This window comes from Rhincodon typus, chromosome 20, assembly GCF_021869965.1.
Source record: "Rhincodon typus isolate 14 chromosome 20, sRhiTyp1.1, whole genome shotgun sequence".
In the NCBI taxonomy this organism is placed as follows: Eukaryota; Metazoa; Chordata; class Chondrichthyes; order Orectolobiformes; family Rhincodontidae; genus Rhincodon; species Rhincodon typus.
The window spans coordinates 45,005,217-45,031,932 of record NC_063351.1 but is presented as its reverse complement, the minus strand read 5'-3'; the positions used below and the strand labels follow the sequence as shown (position 1 = coordinate 45,031,932).

The 26,716-nt window shown below is 44.1% G+C and overlaps 1 protein-coding gene across 3 annotated transcripts in view; it reads left to right on the top strand.

Annotated features, from left to right (window-relative positions):
• The window catches only part of LOC125485550 (UPF0329 protein ECU05_1680/ECU11_0050-like), a 74,841-nt gene that overhangs the window by 39,645 nt on the left and 8,480 nt on the right, over positions 1–26,716 (top strand). For all 3 annotated transcript variants that reach the window (XM_048608692.1, XM_048608693.1, XM_048608691.1), the window contains exons 3-5: positions 5,345–5,428; positions 24,559–24,615; positions 25,433–25,576. In XM_048608692.1, the coding sequence (XP_048464649.1) occupies positions 5,345–5,428; positions 24,559–24,615; positions 25,433–25,576 (285 nt within the window). The remainder of the gene's footprint in view (positions 1–5,344; positions 5,429–24,558; positions 24,616–25,432; positions 25,577–26,716) is intronic.

Here is a 26,716-nt window from a genome sequence, read left to right as displayed (position 1 = left end):
CGGAGGAGCAGGAAAGTCGACATTTCAGGTCGAGAGCCTTCATCAGGGCCGGGGTCGCAAACGGAAACATTGACTTCCCTGCTCCTCCGATGCTGCCTGACCTGCTGTGTTCCTCCAGCTGCACACTTAATTGACCAATCTTCATACATTTGGTTAACACAAATTGGTCAGTCTCTGGTTTAATACTAATTGTTGATCTGGCGTAATTTGACATATGGAAACCAAGTTTGAAACTTCTTCGACTCTTCAAGTTTAGAAGCATTTCCTAATTTAATTCCTGAAAGATCTGGCTTTAATTTTTAGACTCTGTCTCATAATTCTAGACTCCCCAAACAGTGGAAGCAGGTGCTCTCTATCTGCCCAATCTGTTCTCTTCAATATTTTGAGGTTTGATCAATGCAACTGGATATACAACCCTAATTGTGAACCTTTCCTCTGATCTTACCCTTGGAATGCTGGTATCGTTCTGTGAATCCACACAATATTCCTGCGAGGATAATATCTTCCTCCTGAGGTATGACACCAGTGTTCCAAATGAACACTAACCAAGCTCTGTATCATTAAAGCAAGTCATCTACCTCCATTTACAGTCCTTCAGATTTGAAGGCCATCTCTCCAAAACCCTTTTGATAATTTCTGCATCTGTTCATGGTATTTTAATGATATGTCTCTAGCTTTTCATCATTTTGGAAATGCATAATTCTGTGCTTTTATGATCCAGAGTGAATGATCTCATAGATGCCTATATAAATATCCATTTGCTACAATTTTATACATTCACTTAAGTTATGAACATCCTCTTAATTATATGCTTCCAGCCACATTGCTACCAGTGACTGCCTCACGTCATCAGCAAACTTGGCTATGTTGCTTTTTATCTATTCATCTGTGCCATTAATAAATCCACTGATTAGAGGAGGCCCCTACGCAGACAGTTGCTGGAAATCACCCATCACATCCTGCCAGTGCGAGAACCTGTCCTCTTGTCCTGCCAATTAGCACTTTCCAAACCAGGTCAATACTTTGCCTTCAATTCCACATTCTTCACCTTTGAATGATGGCCTCTTATGAGGGACTTTGTTGATTTCCAAAAGAAATTAGGCATAATTACTGTCCTCGGACATTTCAGTGTCCATGACTGCAGGGATTCGAACCAGGACCAGGTAGATCTCAATGACTATGAGATCCTTCATTAGGATTATTAACCTTTCCCAATCAGGGATCTCATAGTCAATGAGATCCACCTGGACTTGGCTCCAATCACCACAATGACTTTCACCACCTCTTCAGAAAGTTGCATCAGGTCCATCAAACATGGTCCATGCTTTACAAATTCATGTTGTCTCTCTCTGATTAGCCAAAATTTTCCACGATGTTCAGTCACTGTGTCGTTCATCACAGGATCTGGTAATTTCCTGACAACAGATTCGATGCTATCTGGACTATCATTCCTTGCTTTTCCCCCCTCACTGTTGTATGAGCGATCCATACAGCTGTTCATTATGTAATGCTGAGCTGTATGCATGATTGCTCACTGAGGTAGCATTGCTGCTACTGTCCTCTTTCAGGGTAGGGATCTACAAGGTCCTTTTGGTTAAATGTGGCAGAGGCAACCCAGTCTGTAGTCTATGGAGAAGAGGCTCCTGTCTTAAACAAGATGTAGAGTATTGCATGATAGCAACTAGGTACAAATGACACTGATGTGATAGACAGTTGTCACAGAGACTGTGAAGAGGAGCTGGATGTTGAAGATCCTCAACTGTTCCTTTGCCACCGTCATCATAGTGGGAGGTGTTTAAGGCACCCCTCAGCATTAACCCTTCCAGACCCTCACACCTTTCGCAACACTCCCCTTTCTGAAACAGTGAGCATGATGTGCAATCTTCCAATCTAACTTCCTGAAGCAACAATATTTGGAAGATTTTAGTTCCTTTGAAACCCTGGAATGGAAACCATCTAGTCCCTGGGCATTTCTCAGCATTTCGTGCCTTTTTATTTCCACATGGCTGCTATTTTGCTGTTGTTAATTTTGGAAAGTCCCTGACACTGATTCAATAGTAGGATGTCTGTCGTACTAACTGCTTCCTCTGCAGTAAATATCAACACCATATGTATTGCACATGCCTGTCATTTCCTCGTTTTCATTGGCGTGTCACTTTCCAAGTGGGCTGTCATGCTCCTGATAATTGTCTGTGCGGGGAATTTGTTGCAATGATTTTGATATCCCTTGCCAGCTAATTTTCAAACTTGGCAGGCATTGGCCAATCTTCATTGTTCTTTGCAGCTCTCCTGTCTGCCAGGATGTGTGCTCTTCCAGCTTCTGGAACATATCATTTAGCACTGTCTTTGCTTCCTTTGAGATCTAGATGTGCTTTCAGTAAGATGCCTGTGGGAAGAGATGGTGAATCCTGTCTTGCAATTCTTTTTAACTGTTGGACTTGTCTTTTGCCGTGATAAGATCTGTTGTAAGTCTTCGAAAGCAATGGAACATCACCTCAATCCTTTTTTTAAACTTCAGAAGATTTTATCATTTGCATATGTGCTGACTCACTTTCATGTTACATAACGTACCAGCGTGTTTGTGGTAAATCTATATCCAGCCAGTTCCTTGTATTCTATCCTTTCAATCTGATTTATAAGTACTTAGTTAAATCGTTCTAAGTAACAATTAAACAGCACACTGAGGTTTCCTTTAGTCAGTTTATTTCTATAGGAATCTATGCTATCTGGGAAATTCAGTCATTTCTCTTTTCACAGCCACTGTTTGTTTGCTGCCTCTGTCTTATTGTCACACCATCCCTTGCCCTCATATCTGTCTGCTGTCTTCAACTTTCTCGCTTTCGCTTTCGCTTTCACTTTCCTTTCTACTCGTATCTGCTTCATTTTGCTCGCTTTGCCGCTAACTGCTGAAACTTGCTGCTCTTTCCCTGAATGCTGTTGCTACCTGAACTGCAGCTGGCTTTTGATCAATATAGAATTGTAGAATCCTTACAGTGTAGATAGAGGCCATTCGGCCCATTGAGTCTGCACTGACCCTCCAAAGAGCACTTTGTTAAATTCGTTCATGTGATGAGGGTGTCACTGGCTAGGCCAGTATTCATTGCAATCTCTATTTGCCCAGAGGGCAGTTAAGAGTCAACCACATTGCTGTGGGTCTGGAGTCACATGTAGTCCAGACCAGGTAAGGATGGCAGTTTCCTTCCCTAATGGACATTAGTGAACCAGATGGGTTTTTCCTGGCAATGGATTCATGGTCATCATGTGAATTGAATTCAGATTCCACCATCTACCATGGCAGGATTCAAACCTTGGAACCCCGGAACATTAGCTGGATCTCTGAATTTACTACCAAGCTGTTGCCTCCCCATTGCATCCCACCCAGACTGACTCTGCCACCCTGCCCCTGTAAATAATTTAAAAAGTTTTATGTTCCCTCACTGGATTTGGAGGATTGGCATATAAATCAAATATTGCCAAACGTTACTCCCCATTTCTGTTCCATCCTCCATATCTTTGAACTCTGCTGATCCAGTAAAGGTTAAACCTTCATTCTTACTTGTGTGTCAGTGTATTTATATTGTAAGAAAGAGAGCGATGCCAGTAATCATACTGTATCTTTGGAGGAAGGTGCATCACTTCTTGCATTGTTATCCCAAATCGACTCTAACCACACAATAGAATTGTGACTAGTACAGCAAGGTGTAAAGCATAGTTTCTGTGTCAGCCAGGCAGTCTAAATCACTGTATTTTAAACTACCTTCTGGCTCTAATTTGCAGTAGAGGCGATTGTCCATAGACGAAAACAGAAATTGCTGGAAACTGAATCGCTGGCAGCATCAGAACTCGGTTCTGAAGAAGGGTCACTGGACCCGAAATGTCAACTCTGATTTCTCTCCACAGATGGTGCTGAGCTTTTCCAGCAATTTCTGTTTCTGTTTCAGGTTTCCAACTTCTGCGGTTCTCTCTTTTTGTCAAGAGGCAATTGTCCAGTTAGTTTGCGGTTAAGTTCAGCGTTTATGAAAACCGAAAGAACTGCGGATGCTGTAAATCAGGAACAAAAACAGAAGTTGCTGGAAAAGCTCAGCAGGTCTGGCGGCATCTGTGAAGGGAAAAACAGAGTTAACGTTTCGGGTCTGGTGACCCTTCCTCAGAACTGGTCTGACAGAGTAACGTGGACTGTGAAAACCTAAGAGTAGTTGGAACCAGATAGAACAGAATCTGCACATGTCACCCATTATATGCAAGGACCAGTCAGAGTGTAATCTACAGTCAAGTGGCCACAGTCTTCAGTCTGAAAGGAAAGCCGGAAACCTCACTGGTAGCAGGTAAAGCTGGAGCGGGCCTTTGCTTCCATCTCACTGCATAATTGGATCATGGCCAATCTGCACTTTAGCTGCATATTCCTCAATACCCTCACCAAATGAATGAAATGCCTTGATTTCAGTCTTGCAAAGTTCTGTTCATCCTCACCACCTTTTGGTGAGATTGAATTCCAGAATTACACAATTGTAAGTGCTTCCTAAATTCACCCCTAAATTTCCTGGTACTGATTTTAAGGGCGGCACGGTGGCTCAGTGGTTAGCACTGCTACCTCACAGCGTCAGGGACCCAGGTTCCATTCGGGTGACTGTCCATGGGGAGTTTGCACGTTCTCCCCTGTGTCTGCGTGGGTTATCCTACCACTGTCCAAAGCTGTGCAGGTTAGGGTGGGTTGGCCGAGCGAAATTGCCCCAAAGTGTCCAGGGTTGTGCAGGGGAGGTGGATAAGCTGTGGGAAATGCCAGGTTGCAGGGTAGGGAGGGTGGGACGCTTTTCGGAGGGTCGGTGTGGACTTAATGGGCCGAACGGCCTGCTTCCACACTGTCGGGATTCTATGAATTTTAGGTGATTTCCTCTGATTTGAGAGTATCTGAGCACTTGAGTGAAAAAGCCTACAACCCAATGGTCTCAATGTGGACTTTACCAGTTTCAAAATCTCCACTGATTTGAGAGTATCTGAGCACTTGAGTGAATTGACGTGGCAAAGGATTATTTGAAAGGCTTGACAATTGCCACTGGCTGCTGTTGGATGGGCTTCTCTTCATTTGTCTGGCCTCCATTGAGTACAAGAAAGCTGAATACTGGATAGGACATATAACAGCAGGTTTCAAATGCATTGTGTTGCTTATTTGGCCGGAGTGAAGAACATTGAGTTTGCAGTTGCTGAGCTTGGGCCCCAACCTTGTAATGATGATCTGTTTTTCTACTTGAGTGTACTCAGGACATCAAATGCTGTTGTTTCTGATTCTTGGAAGTCACTAGATCTGGTTCCAATGTTAATCATGACTGCTCTCATTTACCAACAGGACGGTGGAATCAAGTTGGACACACACATGGCAGACCAGGAAAGAGCGAAAAAAAAAGCAGAAAGGCGAAGAGCCAAAAAAAAGGTTTGTGATTTTTTTCTAACACAGTGTGGAGCTGGAGGAACACAGCAGGCCAGGCAGCATCGGAGGAGCAGGAAAGTCGACGTTTCGGGTTGGAACCCTTCTTCAGAAATGGGGGATGGGGGAAGGGAGCTCAGAAATAAATCGAGAGAGGAGGGCTGAGGCTGCGGAAGGTGGGTGGGATGGTGATAGGTGAGAGCAGGTAAGCAGTGGAGGGGATTGGCCAGTGAGGTGGGAGGAGCGGATAGGTGGGAGAGAAGACGGATAGGTCAAGGAGGCGGGGATGAAAGGGAGGGGTGGTCATGGGATGAGGCCGGTGGGGTGGAGATTTTGAAACTGGTAAAGTCCACATTGAGACCATTGGGTTGTAGGCTTTTTTTTGTTTATTTTGTTGCTTTTCTGTGACACTAGTAAGATTGCTGGTGGAGAAAAGAATGAGGTATAAGCCTGACAAACATGAGGAGCCTGGGCAGAGTGGATAAGGAGCAGCTGTTCCCTTTAGTTGAAGGGTCAGTCATAATGGGACACGGGTTCAAGGTGAGGGGCAGGAGGTTGTGGGGGAAGTGTGATAAAACCTTTTACCCAGAGGGTGGTGACGGTCTGGAATGTGCTGCCTGGGAGGGTGGTCGTGGCGAATTACCTCACATCCTTTAAAAAGGACCTGGATGAGGCACTTGGCACGTCATAACATTCAGGGCTGTGTTACCTTTACAGGTCAGTGCATTGAGTGTAGGAATTGGGAGGTCATGTTGCAGCTGTACAGGACATTGGGTAGGCCACTTTTGGCATCTTGCGTTCTATTCTGTTCTCCTTGCTCTAGGAAGGAATTTGTGAAACTTGAAAGGGTTCAGAAAAGATTTACAAGGATGTCGTGGGGTTGGAGGGTTTGAGCTACAGGGAGAGACTGAACAGACTGGGGCTATTTTCCCTAGAGTGTCAGAGGCTGAGGGGTGACCTTATAGAGGTTTATAAAATCATGAGGGGCATGGTGAACAGCCAAGGTCTTTCCCCAGGGTAGGAGAGTCCAAAACTAGAGTGCTGAGATTTAAGATGAGAGGGGGAAAGATTTAAAAGGAACCTAAGGGGCAACTTTTTCACGCTGCGGGTGGTGCGTGTATGGAATGAGCTGCCAGAGGAAGTGGTGGAGGCTGGTACAATTACAACATTTAAAAGGCATCTGGATGTGGAAATGAATGGGTAGGTTTTAGAGGAATATGGGCCAAATGCTGGCAAATGGGACTAGATTAATTTGGCTTGTCTGGTCGGAATGGTGAAGTTGGACCGAAGGATCTGTATCCATGCTGTACAGCTCTATGTCTCTACGACTCTAAGTGCTGGTAAATGGGATTAGGTTAAAGGTCAGGTATTTCTCATGCGTCAGTGCAGAGTCGATGGGCAGAAGGGCCTCTTTTGCACCGTTTGACTCTGTGAAATCTTGAGAAGGCTGGTGATAGGAGGTAGTGGTAATACCACTGGATCAGTAATCCAGAATGCCAGGCACTCATACTTTGGAGCGTGAGTTTGAATCCACCCTGACAGCTGATGAAATTTGAGTTTAGTAGCAATTTGGAATTGAAAGCTGCTCTCATGGTGACCATGCAATCGTTGTCAATGTGAATGATGGTAAAATCCCAACTGGGTTACTATTTCCCTTCAAGGAAAGAAATCTACCATCTTTACCTGGTCAGGCCTACTTTTGACTCCAGATACACAATAACATGGTAGACCATTAGCTGCCCTCTGACATAGGCCAGCAAGCCATGTAGTTCAAGGGCAATTAGGAATGGGTAATAAATGCTGATGTAACCAGCGACACCCATTTCCTACGAACGAGGGAAAAGACATGTATGAATTTCACCATCAGGGCAATGTCATACAGTTCTCCAGGAGCAAATTACTGCAGATCTGGAATCCGTACTGAAAACAACAAACGCTAGAGATCAACTTATCAAACAACCCACCAATCTCCTGTAGTATTTCCTGATCTCAGTATTGGACAGGTCTGATTCTAGAGTGATACCTGTGTTAATAGACTGCAGGTTTTAATTTTTGCAATTTGTTTACCCTGGCGATCAATGACTAACCAAATTCACAAGAGATTGCAAATATGATTTTGATAAAAGAGTAACAAAGTTGATTATACACAAGGGGAAAAAAGCTGCTTAATTCTGAGAACTATTTGAAGCTGTCTTATTAAAAATGTAAAGAATAAGTGTTCAACCTTTTTTACCCTTAACAACAGCCTTACAGATAGTTAAACTTCAGAACTATTGACCTTGAAAGTTTTTAAAGAGCCTCAATTAACCTTAAACAAATCTCCAGACAACTGGTACTGTTCATGGTTCTCAAAAGCACTTAAACTATGTCTCCCCTTCTTAAAAACACTTAATATAGAAATACAAATTAAGATATGATTAAAGACATGGTGCGGTCTGTTTTAAGACTCCCAAAATTTTTCAAAAATTCATTCATAGGATGAGGGCATCGCTAGCTAGGCCAACATTAATTTCCCATCCCGAATTGCCCGGGGGAAGTTAAGGGTCAACCACTTTGCTGTGGGTCTGGAGTCACATGAAAACCAAACCTGTTAAGGTTGGCAATTTCCTTCCCTAAAGGACATCAGTGAACCAGATGGATTTTTCCAACAATTGGCAATGGATTCATGGTCATCATTAGATTCTTAACTCCAGATGTTTATTGAAATTCAAATTCCATTATCTGTCATGGTGGGATTCAAACACTGATCCCCAGAACATTACCTGGGTCTCTAGATTAATAGCCGACTGATAATACCACTAGGCCATTGCCTCCTCTAATATTTATGTTAAATAATAATGTATAATAAACCCTGATCACAGTATAAATTGTGATCATTTGAAATTTGTCATTCTTGCATTTGTCAAGCTGGACACAAGATAGAAAGCTTTTGATAAGATGTCTCTCTTTTTAGCAAGACTCGAGTTCTGCACTGTCAATCGGCAGTTTAAATAATGCAGTACTTCAATTTGCAAATCTGACAGTTGCTAGTATTGTAAGAAAAACAATGAGTTTGAGCCCAAGGGGATTTCCTTTTTTATGTGCTCAACGTTAGATCATCAGGTATCCCAATAAATCAACAGTTGAGCAGGCCGTTTGGTGAGCAGTTTATTACTGATTCAGTGTTCCAAGACACAAAAACAGAAGTTGCTGGAAAAGCTCGGCAGATCTGGCAGCATCTGTGAAGAGAAATCAGGGTTAATGTTTCGGGTACAATATGCACTGCTCCAAAAGCTTGTGATTTCAAATAAACCTGTTGAACGATATAAAAACTGAAAGAACTGCTGATTCTGTAAATCAGGAGCAAAAACAGAAGTTGTTGGAAAAACTCAGCAGGGCTGGTAGCATCTGGGAAGAAAACTCAGAGTTAATGTTTTGGGTCCGGTGACCCTTCCTCAGAACTATAACCTGGTGTCATGTGACTTCTGACATTTTACGTCAGTACATCGGGGTAATAGAATTGAATGCAGAATATAGTGTTGCAGCTACATAGAAGGTGCAGAGAAAGATCAGCTGTAATATATGAGAAGCCCATTCAAAAGTCTGATAACAGACTGTTGATGGGTGTTTTCAAACTTTTGTACCTTCTGCCCAATGGAAGAGGGTGGAATAGACAATATTGGGTTGGGGAGGGGTCTTTGATTATGTTGGCTGCTGTTCCGAGGCAGTTAGGAAGTATAGACGGGGTCAATGGAAGGAAAGTTTGACCGGAACATTAACTCTGATTTCTCTCCACAGATGCTGCTAGAACTACTGAGCTTCTCCAGCAATTTCTCATAGAGTCATAGAGAGTCCTACAGCACGGAGACAGGCCCTTCTGCCCAACTGGGTCCAAAATTTCTGTCCATGTTAACCCTGTTTCCCTGCACTTGGCCCATGTCCTTCTAAACCTTTCCTATCCATGTATTTGTCCAAATGCCTTTTGAATGTTGTTAATGTACCCCCCTCAACCACTTCTGCTGGCAGCTTGTTCCATATGCATACCACTCTCTGTATAAAAACCTTGCCCCTCAGGTTCCCATGTGTTTTTTCCCTTCTTACCTTAAACTGATGGCCTCTAGTCCTTGATCTTGTCAGCCCTGGGGAAAAAGACTGAGTGCATTCACCCTATCCATGCCTCTCACAATCTTATACACTTCTATAAGAACCGCCCTCGGTCTCCTACGCTCTAAAGAAAGACGTCCTAGCTTGTCCAACCTCTCCCTATAATTCAGTCCCTTGAGTCCTGGCAACATTCTTGTAAATTTTTTCTGCACTCTTTCCGGTTTAATAACATCCTTCCTGTAGTGAGGTGACCAAAACTGAACACAATACTCCAAGTGTAGCCTCAATATTGTCCTGTACAACTGCAACATAACTTCCCAACTTCTTTACTCAATGCCCTGACTGATGAAGGCCAATGTGCCAAAAGCCTTCTTCACTGCCCTGTCTACCTGTGACTCCACTTTCAGAGAACCGTGCACCTGAACTCCGAGGTCCCTCTACCATTTACCACGAAACTCCGACCTTGATTTGATTTTCCAAAATGCAACTTATCTATACGAAACTCCATTTGCCGTTACTTGGCCCACTTCCCCAACTGACCAAGATCCAGAGGTTGTTGACTTGCTCACCGAGCTGGGCTTGTTTTTGTTCAGATGTTTCATCACCATGCTAGGTGACATCATCAGTGGAGCCTCCGATGAGGCGATGTTATTCTACTCCACTTGGAATTTGATTAAGGTCCTGCTGCAATTTCTGATAACCTTCCTCAGTGATGCCGCCTATTTTAGTGTCATCCGCTAACTTATTAACCATGCCTTGTACTTTCTCATCCGAATCATTGATATAGATAACAAACAGCAATGGGCCCAGCACTGACTCCTGAGGCACACCACTAGTCACAGGCCTCCAGTCCGACAAGCATCCTTCCACTATTACTCTCTGCTTCCTACCATCAAGCCAATTGTGTACCCAATTTGCCAACTCTCCCTGGATTCCATGCGATCTAACCTTCCAGAGCAGCCTACCATGTGGAATCTTATCAAAGGCCTTACTGAAATCCATATCGACTAGGCCTAGCGGCCTGTCCTCATCAACCTTTGTAATCATTTCTTCAAAGAGCTCTAACAGACTTTTGTTGTCAATGGAAGAAAGGCTGGTTTTCATGATAGACTGGGCTGCATTCACAACTCTGTAATTTCTTGTGAAGAACTTACAGATAATGTTCTCACATAGCAGTAGCCTTTGTCCTTCTAAATGCTAGTGGTTGTGGATTTGGAAGGTGTTATCTAAGAAACCTTGGTGAATTTCCGCGGTCCATCTTATAGATGGTGAAGATCGATGTCACTTAGTGATGGATTATTGATGTTGAGGGTTTTTACAGAGCTGCAATTAACTGTGAACAAATCTCCAGACCAACTAGTACCACTCACTGCTCTCAAAAAGAAAACATAAACAATGTCTCCTCTTCTTAAAACACTTAATATAAAAATACAAATCAAACTTGCTTCCCCAAAACCTTCGTCTAAAAGCCATGAGTCTGGGATTTGATGGAATGCTGTCCATTTGCTTGGGTGGGTGCAGCTCCGGATAAGTTCAAAAAATGCGTTACTGCCCAGGAAGTGATTGGCACCACATCTGCAATCATTCACTCCCTCCTCCTCCTCCATCACCAAGTGACGTTGGTCTTTGGTGGCATAGTGGCTCAGTGGTTAGCACTGCTGCCCCACAGCACCAGGGACCCGGGTTCGATTCCACACGCAGGCGACGGTCTGTGTGGAGTTTGCACATTCTCCCCGTGTCTGCGTGGGTTTCCTCCGGGTGCTCTGGTTTCCTCCCACAGTCTGAAGATGTGCAGGTTAGGTGGATTGGCCATGCTAAATTACCCCGTAGTGTTCAGGGATGCGTCGGTTAGGTGGGTGACAGGGGGGATGGGTCTGGGTGGGATGCTGTGTGGACTTCGTGGGCTGAAGGGCCTGTTTCCACACTGTAGGGATTCTATTTTACCATCTGTATGGTGCATTGCAGAAATTCACCAAGGTTCCTTAGACAACATCTGCCAAACCCATGATCACCACCATTTAGAGGGTCAAGGGCAGCTGCCATGTGGGAACATTACCTGTAAGTTCCCCTCCAGGCCACTCACCTTCATGATCTGGAACAACATCACCGTTACTTCCGTGCTGCTTGGCCAAATTCGTTGCAACCCCTCCCTCATGGCATTGTGGGTCTGCCTACACCACATGGACTGCAGCAATTCAAGAAGGCAGCTCACTATTGCCTTCTGAAGGGATAGGAAATGAATGTGAGCACAGCCAGCGATGCCACATTCCATGAATGAATAAACAAAAACTCTAACAAACAGCAGTGTGGTAATTGCTTAGCATTCTCCTATCTAAGGAAAGATGGGCTGGCTTTGGAGGTAGCCCAGAGATGGTTTGCTAGGCTGATACCAGATATGGAGGGACAGTCTTATGAGGAGAGGTTGAGTAGGTTGGGCCTGTACTCATTGGTGTTTAGAAGAACGAGAGGTGACCTTATTAAAACATTCAAGATTCTTAAGAGTCTCAACAGGGTAGATGTGGAGATTTTGTTTTCCTTGTGGGAGAGTCCAGGCCCAGAATCTCAGAATAAGGATATCACACATTTAAGACAGAGATGAGGAGGAATTTCTACTCTGAGGGTAGTGAATCTGTGGAATTCTTTACCGCAGAGGGGTGATGAGGCTGGGTCATTAACAATTTTCAAGACTGAGATAGACAGATTTTTAATCAGTAAAGGAATCAAGAGTTATGGGGAAAAGGCAGCAAAGTGGAGTTGAGGAAGATCAAATCATTGAATGATGAAGCAGACTCAATGGACTGAATGGCCTATTTCTGTTTTGTCTTAGGGGCCAGACAGGCTTTCTTGTCGTCCTGTTAATTGAGGGATAAAAATTGGTCAAGGCATGGAGTCATACAGCGTGGAAACAGATTCCTCAGTCCAACCTGTCCATGCCGACCGTAATCCCAAACTAAACTAGTCCCACCTGCCTGCGCTTCACCCATATCCCTCCAAACATTTCTTATTCATGAACTTATCCAAATGTCATTTAACTGTTGTAATTGTACCGGCATCCACCACTGCCTCTGGAAGTTCATTCCACATACGAACCACTCTCTGTGTTGCCCCTCATGTCTTTTTTTAAATCTTTCTCCTCTCACCTTAGAAATGTGCTGCCTTGTTTTGAACCCCCCCCTTGGGGAAAATACCATTGTCATTTACCTTATCTATAACCTTCATATTTAATAAACCTCTATAAGGTCACTTATTAACGTCCTACGCTCCAGTGAAAAAAGGTCCCAACCTATCCAGCCTTTCATTGTAACTGAAAGCTTCCATCCCCGGCAACATCCTGGTAAATCACTTTTGAACCCTCTTCAGTTTAATAATAATCTTCCTATAGCAGGGTGATCAGAACAGGACGCAGTACTCCAGAAGAGGCCTCACCAACGTCCTGTACAACCTCAACATGAGTTCCCAACTCCTGTACCCAAAGTCACGGGAGAGAGCTCCCTGCTCCTGTTTAAAACCACAGGATCTTTTCCATTCTGTGTATTTTATGCAGGTTAATGCTATATGGGAAAGATGGGACTAATGACAGTGCAGCACTCCTTTAGAAATGTGCTGGGAATGTCAGCCTTGATCTTTGTGTCCAAGGCCCAGAGTGGGACCTGACCTCAGAACCTTGTGGTTTAGGGGCAAGAGTATGACCGCTGAGCCACACAAGATGGCAGCTTGGCCTTTGAACTATTAAACCAGGACACTCGAACACAATTGTGCGTTGGTAAGAGCTGACTGAATTGTTGGAACTGAAGTTCTTCAGCTGAAGCATTGAACAGTTTGGTCTGACTCTGTGATTCAATTAGACATTAAAGATCCTCTAACTGTATTTAGAAAGAACAGGGTAACTTGCCTCTTTTGAATTATGCCAGCAAAACAAAAAACAGATTAACTTAATATTTGCTGATTTTGGCACCTCAACCTTTTCAGACTTGCTTCCTATTTATTCCCATGAATAGTAGCTACATCCAGTCAGTAATGTATTTGACAGGACCCACTTGGGAACACTCCGAGACGTACAATCAAGATACCAGAGAAATGGAAATTAACATTTCTCTCTTCTGACATTTCATAGTCCCTGTAGCTCTCCCTCTGTCTTTTGTGCTCTGGCTCACACTCTCTCCATCTCTCTCTCCTTTTTGCTGTCTCTCTGTCTTCTGCTCCCCAGCCTTCACTTGGGCTCTCTGTCCCTCTTGCAGCTGTCTCTATCACGCTTATTGCAACTCTCCCTCTTTTTCTGTCTCCGTAACAGCCTCTCTCTCTGTTTTTCTGGTGCTCTCTCTTTTTTTCCCCTTCCACTTCTTGTTGTGTCTCTTTCTCCCTTTCTCTCTCTCTCTGCACCCACCTGCTGATTGTGGCTCTCTCTCTTTATCACTGTGACCGTCCCTCTCTCCCTCTTGTTAATTCTATCAGTCAGTGTTGCAGTCTTCTTTTCTGAACAGACAGTGATAGATTCTTTTTCATTGTAGTTACTCCCATGTCTTGCCTCAGTCCCTGTGCTGGTGGTTTTAAGGGGATCATCTTGTATCTGATGGCTGTGGGTATTGGAGATGCGAGGGTTCGTGACTTTCTTGGAATTCGGCAGGATGCCCTTGGGAGCTCAAAATATTTCCCGTTATTTTCTTTACTTGGTTGCTGAAATGAATGGGGTTATGTCAGTGGATTGAGACATTCCTTGGAGCTGTTCCTTTTCCGCTAGAGAGGAATCTTGAGGCAGAGAGATTCAGTGGTGCAATTGGGCATTTTTTATTGATCTGTTCATGAAACGCTGTTTGATATTGTGTTATTAAGAGAAATATGCATTTGTATCAAGGTATTGACTCCAGGTTTGTCAATCCACAAAGAATGATGAAGGCAGGTATCTGTGGCACTCTCTGTTGCATAACTCTCACTTTTCCCGATGTTAATTTAATTCTGGGACGAAAGGTGGGGGATTTCCTACATCCAGCACCGATGATGACATCAAGCAGACTGAGCAGCTGTTCACGTTGAAGTTTTGTGACAGGAACAAGACAGGAAATAAAAAGCAGTGAATGTTAAATGATGGCAGAAGTGAGGAATAGAATATGCAATAAGGTTTGGGATGTGAACATGAGATTGACATAGAAGCTGAAATGCCATAAACAAACCCGGAACCTTTCCCGTTTTATTAAACAAATACACGATATTTTGATCATCAGGCACATAGAATAGTATAGAACCGGAACAGGCCCTTTGGATCACTATGTCTGTGCTGACCATGATGCTATTCTAAGCTAGTCCCTTCTGCCTGCACATAGTCTGTACCTTTCTATTTCCTGCCTGTTCATGTGTCTGTCTAAATGCCTCTTAAACGTTGCCAGTGTTATCTCTTTCCACCACTTCCCCTAGCAGCGTGTTCCAGGCACCTACCACCCTCTGTGTTTAAAACAAAACACCTGCCTCACATATCTCCTTTAAACTTCCCCCTCTCACCTTAATACTGTGTCCCCTATTAATTGACATTTCCACCTAGGAAAAAGACTGTGACTATCCAGTCTAGCCATGCCTTGTATGATTTTATACACTTTTCAGCAGGTCGCCCCTCAGCCTTCGACACTAGCGAAAACGATCCACGTTTGTCCAATCTCTCCTTATAGCTCATACACTGCAATCCAGGCAGTAATCCTGGTAAACCTCTTCTGTACCCTCTCCAAAGCCTCCACATCCTTCCTATCGTATAATAACCAGAACTGCTCACAATATTCCAAATGTGGCCTGAGTAAACTCTTATACATCTGTCACATGACTTGCCAACTTTTATACTGAATGCCCCGACCAATGATGACAAACATGCTGTATGCCTTCTTTACCACCTTATCGACTTGTGTTGCCACACTCAGGGAGCTATAGACTTGCACCCCAAGATCCCTCTGTATATCAATGCTCTTAAGGGGCCTGCCATTTACTGTATACTTTCCTCTTGCATTTGACCTCCCAAAATGCTTGTCTAAGTAAAACTCCATCTGCCATTTCTCCGCCCAACTTTCTAACTGATCTATATCCTGCTGCATCCTTTGACAGCCTTCCTCACAATCTAGAACTTTTTGTGTCATCTGCAAACTTACTAATCAGATCAAGAGAGGACCCAGCACTGACTCTTGCAGAACATTATTGGTCGCAGACCTCCAGTCAGAAAAAAACATCCTTCCACAACTACCCTCTGCCTTCTAACTTATCATTTCACCATAGATCCTATGTGACTTTATCTTCTGGACCCGCCAAACATGAGGGATCTCGTCAAATGCTTTAGTAAAGTCCATTTTGACAATATCCACTGCCCTACCCTCATCAATCATCTTCATCACCTCATCAAAAAAACTTAATCAAACTTGTGAGATAAGACTTTGCTGGATATAGCCATGCTGATTATCCTTAATAAGTCTATTCTTCTCCAAATGCAAGTATATCCTGTGCCTAAGAATCTTCTCCAATAAATTTCCTACACCAGCCTATAATTTCCTGGATTATCCCCGTTGCTTTTCTTAAACAAAGAAACAGTATTGGCTGCTCTCCAGTCCTCTGGGACCTTGCCGATGGTTAAAGAGGATACAAAGATCTTTGTCATGGGCCCAGCAATTTCCTCCCTTGCCTCCTTCAGTATCCTGGGATAGCATCCATCAGACCCTGGGGACTTATCTACCTTAAAATTTTTTCAAGACACCTTATACCACCTCCTCCAAAATCAACATACCCCTCATTAAGGACCTCACCCACTTCCTCTGGCTCCATACAGAAATTCTCTCCTTTTTCCTTGAGTGGAGCCACCCTTTCCCTAGCAACCATCTTGCCCCCAACATATGTATGAAATGCTTTGGGATTCTCCTTAATCCTACCTCCCAAGGACATTTCATGGCTTCTTTTAGCCCTCTTAATTTCTGCCTCTTCTTTACTTTGCAAGGGCCTTATTTGATTTTAGTTTCACAAACATTACATGTGCTTCCTTTTCCTTTTTAACTAAATTTTCAATATCTCTTGTCATCCAGGGTTCCAGAATCTTGCTGTCCTGATCTTTCATCCTCACAGGAACATGCTGGTCCTGAACTCTGATCAACTGGCCTTTAAAACACCCCTACATGTCAGATGTGGATTGACCCTCAAACAGCTGCCCTCGATCTAATTTCTCCAGTTCCTACCTAATGTTGCTGTAATTAGCCTTGCCCCAGTTTAGCACTTTCACCTGAGGATCTGTCTTATCCTTATCCATAACCACCTTAAGACTTACAGAATTATGCTCACTGTTCCCAAAATGCTCCCCTGCCTAACTCTGATCACCTGCCAGGCTTATTCCCCAGTACAAGGTCTTGTATGGCCCCTTCCCCAGTTGGGCTATTGACGTATTGTTTCAAAAAACCCTCCCGGATGCATCTAACAAATTCTGCCCCATCTAAGCCCCTGGCACTAAGGGAGTCCCAGTCAATATTGGGGGAAGTTAAAATCACCCTCTGCAATGACCCTGTTATTTCTACATCTTTTCCATGATCTGTCTATCTACCTATTCCTTTATCTCCCACTGGCTGCTAGGCGTTCTATAATATAACCCCATGGTAGTGATTGCACATTTTATATTCAGGAGTTCTACCCATATGGCCTAACTGAATGAACTGTCCAAGATCTCCTCTCTTAGTGCAGCTGTGACACTCTCTTTAATCAGTAATGCAACACCCTCATCCCTTTTATATCCCTCTTGATTGCACCTGAAATATCATGCCTGGAAAGTTGAACTGCCAGTCCTGCCCTTCTCTCCACTAAGATTCTATAATGGCTACAACATCGTAGAAATTTAGATTGCCATAAATGCAAAATGATTTTATTTTGGGGCCAGAGAGGTTGTTCAGAAGAGACTGTAACTTTAAGTATTGTTTTCGAGCCCAGTTGAATTCATTCAACTTGACAAAATATTGTCAGGATCTTCCTATATTGAGATTATGGTATAGACATTAAAATTCACTCCAATTCACATGATTTCAATAGACTTCCATCTATAAGGGCATCAACAGTGAACAAGTGACTGTACCCCGTCAGGATAGCGCTAACTGCACCTCCACAGGGAACGGCTGTCCGTACCCCTTTAGAGAACAGCTGTCTGTACCTCCTACATTTTCATGTTTAACTGTGTTGTTGCCAGTTTCGCAAATGTAATGGCAGTGAATACTAACAGTTTCTGGGTGCTTACTTCCTGGAGAGTGAGGCCTCTGCCTATGACATTTGAGAGAGGGAGGGTGGGAAATAGGTTTTTAAGAACTTTGCTTTCAGACAGTGGGTTAGCGATATTTGCCGGGCTTCTAGTAATAATTCCACCATTGATCCCCTCCCATCCCTTCAAACACCAACCCTTTGTCTTATTTAAGAGAAACATACTTGGAATCTCAAAATTGTTCCTCAATCATACATTCCAACTAATGCAACTTATATTTAGGTAATGTCTTTAACATCATGAAATGTCCCTTTCACAGATATGGGCATCACTGGCTGTGTCAGCATTTATTGCCCTGTCCCCAGCTGCTGTGAGAAGGTGGTGGTGAGCTGCTTTCTTGAACCGCTGTAGTCTGTGTGCTGTAGGATGACCCACAATGCCCTTAAGGAATTCCAAAATTTTGACCCACTGACAGGGAAGGAACAGCGATATATTTCCAAGTCCGGATGGTGAGTGGCTGGGAGGGGAACTTGCAGGGGGTGGTGTTCCCGTATATCTGCTGCCCTTGCCCTTCTAGATGGAAGTGGTTGTGATGGTAAGGCTTGGTGCATGTTGTAGGAGATGCTCTCTGCTCTGACTGTACAGCGTTGGTGAAGGGAGTAGTGAAGGTTTGATGTGGTCGTTGGGTGCCAGTTTTCGAGCTGGTTGCTTTCAAGCTTCTTGAGTGTTATTGGAGGTGCACCCATCCAGGCAGGTTTTATATTACACACCTAACTTAAAAATACATTGCAGATGGTGGGGGGACAGGAGTTACTCACTGTATACATATGGTCAGCCCTTCTAGCCTCTGTATTTAAATGGCTGTGCTGCTCAATTGCTGGTCATTGGTAACCCTTCCCCACCCAGGGTGTTGATAGTGGGGGTTCAGTGATGGCAATACCATAGATTGCCAAGGGGCAGTGGTTAGATTCTCTCTTGTCAGAGATAGTCATTGCCTGGCACTTGTATACTTGTCATTTTCAAAGCTGTGTTACAAAACAAACAGGTCCACCAAGATCAAAAGCTTGATTTTTAAATGAGTGTCTTGGAGCAAAGTAGAGGGGTGTAAGGACAGACCAAAGCAAGTTGAGGTGAGCCACAAATAGTGGAGCAATTAAAATTAGGAATGCCTGGATTAAAGGAGCACTGAAATTTGTGGATGGTTGGAGGTGATTAAAGAGAGAGAGAGAAGCAAGACCGTGAAGGGATTTGCAAATACTGACGACAGTCTTTAATGTTGACCACAAATCGTCTTTTTGAAATTGTGTACTCTTTTAGCTCTTTGTGAAACTAAATAAATCTAACAAATGCAGATGCAATATTGAATTTCCTTGTTGAACACATCAGTGCTAATCTGAGATAACAGTCTGGTTTACTGCTTTGACAACATTTTTCCGAGATTCCTCTTTGCTTTGTTGTGCCTCTTCTGTGACGTGCAGTTTTCACTTTTTTGCTGTGTCAGTGTTGAGTTCATCTTTAGAGGTGCCAAGTGACTCGTTGATGTGGGAGGGTGATTTGTAGCAAATGCAAATTTTTCAGTCAAACTCGAAAGGCTGGTCTTCCAGGAACTGAGATCAATAAAGAACATCAAAACTGGAGAAGGTTAATGCTAAATAAAAAACTGAAAGAATTGTGGATGCTGTAAATCAGGAACAAAAACAGAAGTTGCTGGAAAAGCTCAGCAGGTCTGGCAGCATCTGTGAAGGAAAAATAGAGTTAATGTTTCGGGTCCAGTGACAGTTATAGAATCTCTGTGTTGTGGAAGCAGGCCATTCAGCCCATTGAGTCTGCACTGATCTTTTGAAGAGCATCCCACCCAGACCCAACTCTCTACCCCATCCCTATAACCCTGCAATTCCCCTGGCTAATCCACCTAATCTGCGCATGCCTGGATACTATGAGCAATTTAGCACGGCCAATCCACCTAACCTACACGTCTTTGGACTGTGGATGGAAACCAGAGCTACCGGAGGGAATCTATGGGGAGAACGTGCAGACTCCATACAGACAGTCACCTGAGGGTGGAATTGAACCTGGGTCCCTGGTGCCGTGAGGTAGCAGTGCTAACCACTAGCCACCATGCAGACATGCAAATTCATGAAGTGTTTGGATGGATTAATTATGACAAATCTGTTTCTAGTGACACAGTGATTAGTAGCCAGACCACCCCAGAGTCAGATGATTGATAAAAGAGCCACAGGTGAGATGAGGACAAATGTCCTTACTCGAGGAGTCATTGTAATTGGGAATATATTGTCAGAAAGGATGATGGAAGCAGATAAATTGATTTGTCAGGGGGGTTTCAGGAAGAATGGGGGTGGGTGATCATGGATGGTGGTAGGAAAATGTTCTCAGATGTTGATGTTATCTGATGTAATCATCCTTTTAAATGGAAGTGTAAAGGAAAGATGAATTCAACTCTTCGCATCTGCTGTATCATTCAATTATACTTTGGTTGCTTCATATCGTAAACTGGTCTTTGGTATATCATAAGGTCAGCAGCCAGGGTGCGCAATCATCAGCGAACAATGTTCGGCATCAATAACAACTTCCCAGGTGTGTCTTATGTAGCAAAACCTGGACAGTATCCAGGCTTGGGCTTTAATAAGTGGCAAGCAACATTCGTGGCACACAATGTCAGGCAATGACCATCTCCAATAAGAAAGAATCTAACTTTTGCTCTTTATGTTTAATGGCATCACCAGCACTAAATTTACATCTGTTGATATCCTGGGGTGTTACCATTGACTAGAAACTGAACTGGATTAGCTGTGTAAACACACTGGCTACAAGAGCAGATCAAGGTCAATGCAGTTTGGAGCTGAAGGAACACAGCAGGTCAGGCAGCATCAGATGAGCAGGAGAGTCAACGTTTCAGGCCTAGATCCTTCACCAGGACTGGGGAAGGAGAAGGGAGGTGAGAAATAAATAGAGGGAAGAGGGGTGGGGCTGGGGGTAGGTGGATGTAGGTAGAGAGTGGTGGAGATTGGTCAGTGGGAAGGATGGGGTGGATAGGTGAGGAAGAAGATAGACACGTTGTGTCAAGTCCAGGAGGTGGGGATGAGACAGAGGGTTGGACTTGGGATGAGGCCAGAGGAGATTTTAAAGCTGGCGAATTCCATGTTTAGGTCATTGGGCTGTGGGCTCCCGAGGTGGAATATGAGGTGCTGCTCCTCCAGTTCGCGTGTGGTGTCATTGTGACACTGGAGGAGGCCCAGGATGGACATGTCACCCAGGGAGGGGGGAGTTAAAATGGTGGGCAACCAGAAGGTGTTGTTGATTATAGTGTACAGAGTGCAGATGCTCTACAAAACAATCTCCGAGTCTACGCTTGGTCTCATCAATGTAGAGGATGCCACATCAGGAGCAATGGACACAATAGACCAAGTCGAAGGATGTACAGGTGAACCCCTGTTGGATGTGGAAAGTTTGTCTTGAGCCTCAGATGGAGGTGAGAGGGGAGGTGTAGGGGTAGGTGTGGCACCTCCTGTGGTTGCAGGGAAAGGTGCTGGCCATGGTGGGGTTAGTGGGGAGTGTGGAGCAGATGAGGGAATTGCGGAGAGAGCGGTCCCTACGAAAGGCAGATAGGGGTGGGGAGGGAAATATCTCTTTGGTGGTGGGGTCGGATTGTAGGTGGTGGAAGTGGCAGAGAATGATATGCTGGATGCAGAGGTTAGTGGGGTGATATGTGAGGACAAGGGATTGTGTCTTTATTTTTGTTGGGGGGGAGGTGATGTGAGGACAGAAGTGAGGGAAATGCAAGAGATGCGGTTGAGGGCAATTTCGATCAATGGAGGGGGGGATGTTGCAGTCCTTTCCACCCGGTCCAAGAACTTCCCTCCTACGTTCAGGACACTACCCATGCCTCCACCTCCTCCAGGACTTTCAATTCCCCAGCCCTCGAAACCTCATCGTCACCATGGACGTCCAGTTCCTGTACACTTATATTCCCCTTGCAGATGACCTAAAAGCCCAACGCTTCTTCCTCTCAGGGGCTAAGAATCCTGCAGTGGATAACTCACCTCCTGCCTCCTCAAAACCTGTCCACCATCTACAAGGCACAAGTCAGGAGTGTGATGGAATACTCCCCACTTGCCTGGATGAGTGCAGCTCCAACAACACTCAAGAAGCTTGACACCATCCAGGCCAAAGCAGCCTGATTGATTGGCACCACATTCACAAATGCCCACTCTCTCCGCCACCGACGCTCCATAGATGCAGTATGTTCTATCTCCAAGATACAGAAATTCACCAAGCATCCTTCCAAATCCATGACTGCTCCCATCCAGAAGGACAAGGGCAGCAAATATGTGGGAACGCCACCCCCTTGCAGGTTCCCCTCCAAGCCACTCACCATCCTGACTTGGAAAGATATCACCTTTCCTTCACTATTACTGGGTCAAAATCCTGGAATTCCCTCCCGAACAGCACTGTGGGTCTACTTACAGCACATGGACCACAAGGGTTTAAGAAGACAGCTCACCCCACTTTCTCAAGGGCAACTAGGGCTGGGCAATAAATGCTGACCCAGCTAATGATGCCCGAGTCCCCTGGAAGGATAATAAAAAGGACTTAGTTTATTATTTCGGCTCCTTTAACTCTTAATAGCCTTACCTAAAGTCTACCAATCTCGGATTTGAGTTTTTCAATTCCCCTCTAACCTTAACCTCTTTTTGGGTTGGAACATTGCAGGGGGAAGTGCTTCCTGAGTGATCTCAAGGGAAGTTTAAGGTTAACACTCCCTACCACCAGATGAAACAGGATAGAGAGTGAGAAAATATAATCACCTTACTCATTGGCAATTATCTAAAGCCAAGACTGTCCATTTCCATCCAACTCCTGTTTCTTGACATCTCCCTTGTCTCAGCTCATTTGCTGCTGAAGCCCTCATTCATGCCTTGCTAAGGTTTTTGACAAAGTTTCACATGGAGATTAATGTGTAAAATTAAAGTGCATTGGGATAAGATAAAAAATTGATTAGCAGATAGGAAACAAAGAGTAAGAGTAAATGGGTCTTCGTTTTTGAATGACCTGTGGGATACTGCAGGGGATGGGTCTCAGGGCTCCAGCCATTCACAGTATATGTTAATGATTTAGATGAGGGAACTAGATGTAATATCTCAACATTTGCAGATGACACAAAGCTGGGTGGAAGGGTGAACAGTGAGGAGGACACAGAGTTGTTGCAGTGTGATTTGGACAGGCTTAGTGAGCATACGTAGATAGTGATAACGTAGTTATCCACGTCAATAGCAAAAATAGGAAAGCACATTATTATTAGAATGGCTGTAAATCGAGACAGGGAATGTTCAATGAGACTTCATGTACCAGTTGCTGAAGGTAAGCATGCAGGTGCAGCAGGCGATAAGGAAGGCAAATGGTACATTGGTCTTTATAGCGAGAGGGTTTGAGTCCAGGAACAAGGATGCCTTGCTGCAATTATACAGGGAATTGGTGAGGCTACACCTGGAATATTGTGTGTAGATTTGGCCTCTTTATCTGAAGATGGATGTTCTTGCTATAAAGGGAGTACAGTGAAGGTTTACCCAATTGATTCCTGGGATGGCAGGGCTGACATATGAGGAGAAATTGAGTCAGTTAGCATTGTATTCACTGGAGTTTAGAAGAATGAGGGGGATCTCATAGAAACCCATAAAATTCAAACAGGACTAGACCGGTCAGATGCAGGAAGGGTGTTCCCTATTGTGGGGGAGTCCAGAACCTAGGGTCGTAGTTTAAGGATAAAGGCTAAACCTTTTAGGACTGAGAGGGGGAGAAATTTCTTCACCCAGAGGGTGGTGAGCCTGTGGAATTCACTACCACAGAAAATAGTTGTGGCTAAAACATCCTATGTTTTCCAGAAGAATGTAGATATAGCTCTCATGGCCAAAGGGATCAAGGGATGTGTGAGCAGGTGGATTAGGGCTTTGAGCTCAATGATCGGCCATGGTCGTATTGAATGGCAGAACAGGCTTGAGGGGTTGAATGGCCTACTCCTGTCCCTATCTTCTGGTTCTATGTGTCTAGACTTGACTAATCCAGTTTGCTGTATCTGAACTTGAGGTTGTCCCATGACTTAACTCACAGTAAGTCCATCTTCTCAGTGCTTGCTGATTCGCATTAGCCCTCGTTTTGGCAGCCGCTCAATTTCATGTGATGGAGTTGGAGTGTTGTGTACGAGTGTAGGTGCCACATTATAGGAAGGATTTAAACACTTTGGAGAGAGCACAGAAGCACTTTACAAGAATGGTTCCAGAGAAGAGAAACTTGAGTGCTGAGGATAGATTGAAGAAGTCAGGATGACTTTCCTCATGGTGAAGAAAGCTAAGGGGGAGATCTGATCGAAGTTTACAGAGTTGTCAGCGGGCTGGATAGAGACAAAGAACCAGAAGATAGGGACAGGATAGGGAGAAGATGTTTCTGTGAGTAAATGAAAAAGCACGAGAGGGGTATAGATTTAAAGTGATGTGCAAAAGAAACGAGGGTCATGTGAGAAGAAACTCATTCACACATCAAGTAGTGAGGGTCTAGAAAGCACTGCCTGGAAATGTGGTGGAGATGGGTTCAATGGAGGCAATCAGGAGGGGCATTGGATGATGATATGGGTAGAAATGGTGTGCAGGAGTATGGGAAGTCTGGCTCAAGGTAATGAGACTTGTTTGAAAAGCTGGTGCAGGCACGAAGGGCTGAATGACCCCTTTCTGTGCTGTAATAATTCTGTGCTATTTGCCGTCATGAGGCCTCGTCCTTATTTTGTCGATGTTGATTGAAAGCTGAAGCCTCTGTATTGACCCCTTGCCTCTTGCTTTGTTGCTTCCAGCGTCAGAAAGAGAGAAGAAAACAGGAGAAAGGAAGAAGCGATGAGGAGAACAAACCGGTAAAGAAAGTCTGTTGTGTCACCAGCTCTAAGCTAGGAATCCTCTTAATTTACGAAGTAATTTCATTGTTCTCTCAGAAGTCCGGTCTCTCTCTTTCCCTGAAGTTTGTTGACTCTTCCACCAGTCTTCTCAATTTCAAAGCACAAGTGAAATATTGAATATTTCAAAGAGTGAATTTTATTGCGTGGTTTGTGTGAATTTTATTGCATGGTTTGATGCTGCACTGAGCTTGGATTTGAGACAGAATGGTGAAGGAAAAGGCAAAATCAAATACTACCTTCAGGCCTCGACTTTGAAATAATACTACTTATTATGTATTAAGACTCATTACAACTGTATATTATTGTGATTAAGATATACCAGACCTTGATCTTGCAATTGTGTTAGGTAACTTATCATCTTCCTGTGTTCATGTCCATGTTGTAGTATGATCCAGTGCAGAGTTCCAGACTCCTTCCAAAGTATTGTGTATTATCTCTACCCACACTGTACTATTTATACCCAGGGATGTGCAGCTCTGTAACATCATCACAATCTTGCTTCAGAGTCCAAATGGCCTTGTGAAGCAATTTGTTTGGGTTGAACATTGTCCAGGGGATGGAGCGAACATCACACTCATTTCAAAAATAAATTAAATCCAAACAAAATGTCATCAAAGTCAAAATATGATCTATCAATCTAGATTCTGGGATCTGACTTATCCAGTACTAATGTCAGTTGAGATCATATTAGCTAGAGGAATGTTTAATGCTAGTCTTGTTTTCTTTGAATTATTTTTAAAAAAACATTAAGAACCAGAATCTTTTACATTTGTAGGAAAAAGAAGACAGTGATAGTAATGAGGAGATTGAAACAACTGTTAAAATACAGAACATTCCAGAAGGAGGAAAAGAGACCTCCGAACGTCTGAACGTCTTTGATAATTCTTGCAGTATACCAGGCCCAGTGATGATAGACGAGGTGAGTTTGCACAAATCTCAGCTGTTTTATCGTTGATAGTAGGAACTGCAGATGCTGGAGAATCCGAGACAACAAAGTGTAGAGCTGGATGAACACAGCAGGCCAAGCAGCATCATAGGAGCAGAAAGGCTGACATTTCGGGCCTAGACCCTTCATCAGAAATGGGGGAGGGGAAGGGAGTTCTGAAATAAATAGGGAGAGAGGGGGAGGTGGATAGAAGATGGATAGAGGAGAAGATAGGTGGAGAGGAAACAAACAGGTCGAAGAGGCGGGGATGGAGCCAGTGAAGGTGAGTGTAGGTGGGGAGTTAGGGAGGGGATAGGTCAGTCCAGGGAGGACGGACAGGTCAAGGGGGCGGGATGAGGTTAGTAGGTAGGAGATGGGGGTGGGACTTGAGGTGGGAGGAGGGGATAGGTGGGAGGAAGAACAGGTTAGGGAGGCGGAGACGAGCTGGACTGGTTTTGGGATGCGGTAGGTAGGGGGAGGGGAGATTTTGAAGCTTGTGAAATCCACATTGATACCATTGGGCTGCAGGGTTCCCAAGCGGAATATGAGTTGCTGTTCCTGCAACCTTCGGGTGGCATCGTTGTGGCACTGCAGGAGGCCCAGGATGGACATGTCGTCTGAGGAATGGGAGGGGGAGTTGAAATGGTTCACGACTGGGAGGTGCAGTTGTTTGTTGCGAACCGAGCGTAGGTGTTCTGCAAAGCGGTCCCCGAGTCTCCGCTTGGTTTCCCCGATGTAGAGGAGGCCACAACGGGTACAGCGGATGCAGTATGCCACATTGGTGGATGTGCAGGTGTTTGGTTTTGGAAAGTGACTCCATTTACAGTCAAGAAAATTTCATGATTTTGACTATTTGGGACAAAAATAGAGGCGATTAAACAGAAAATAATTTTACACTTTTCTCTAAAGAATCTAAGTCAACAGGGGATGCAAGGTTGGTGAATTGTGAAGCAGTTTCACTAAAACAGTGCTTTTCCATTTTGAGGTTTTCATTTTCTTGCAACCACCCAGTGAAAAGCCTGGTGTATGTGTATCTGTGTGTCGTGTGTTTGTGAGTGTCATGCATTGTCTGTGTGTGTTTGTGTCAGTGTGTGTAAATAGTTGTGTTTATATACGTTTGTGTCAATGTGTGTG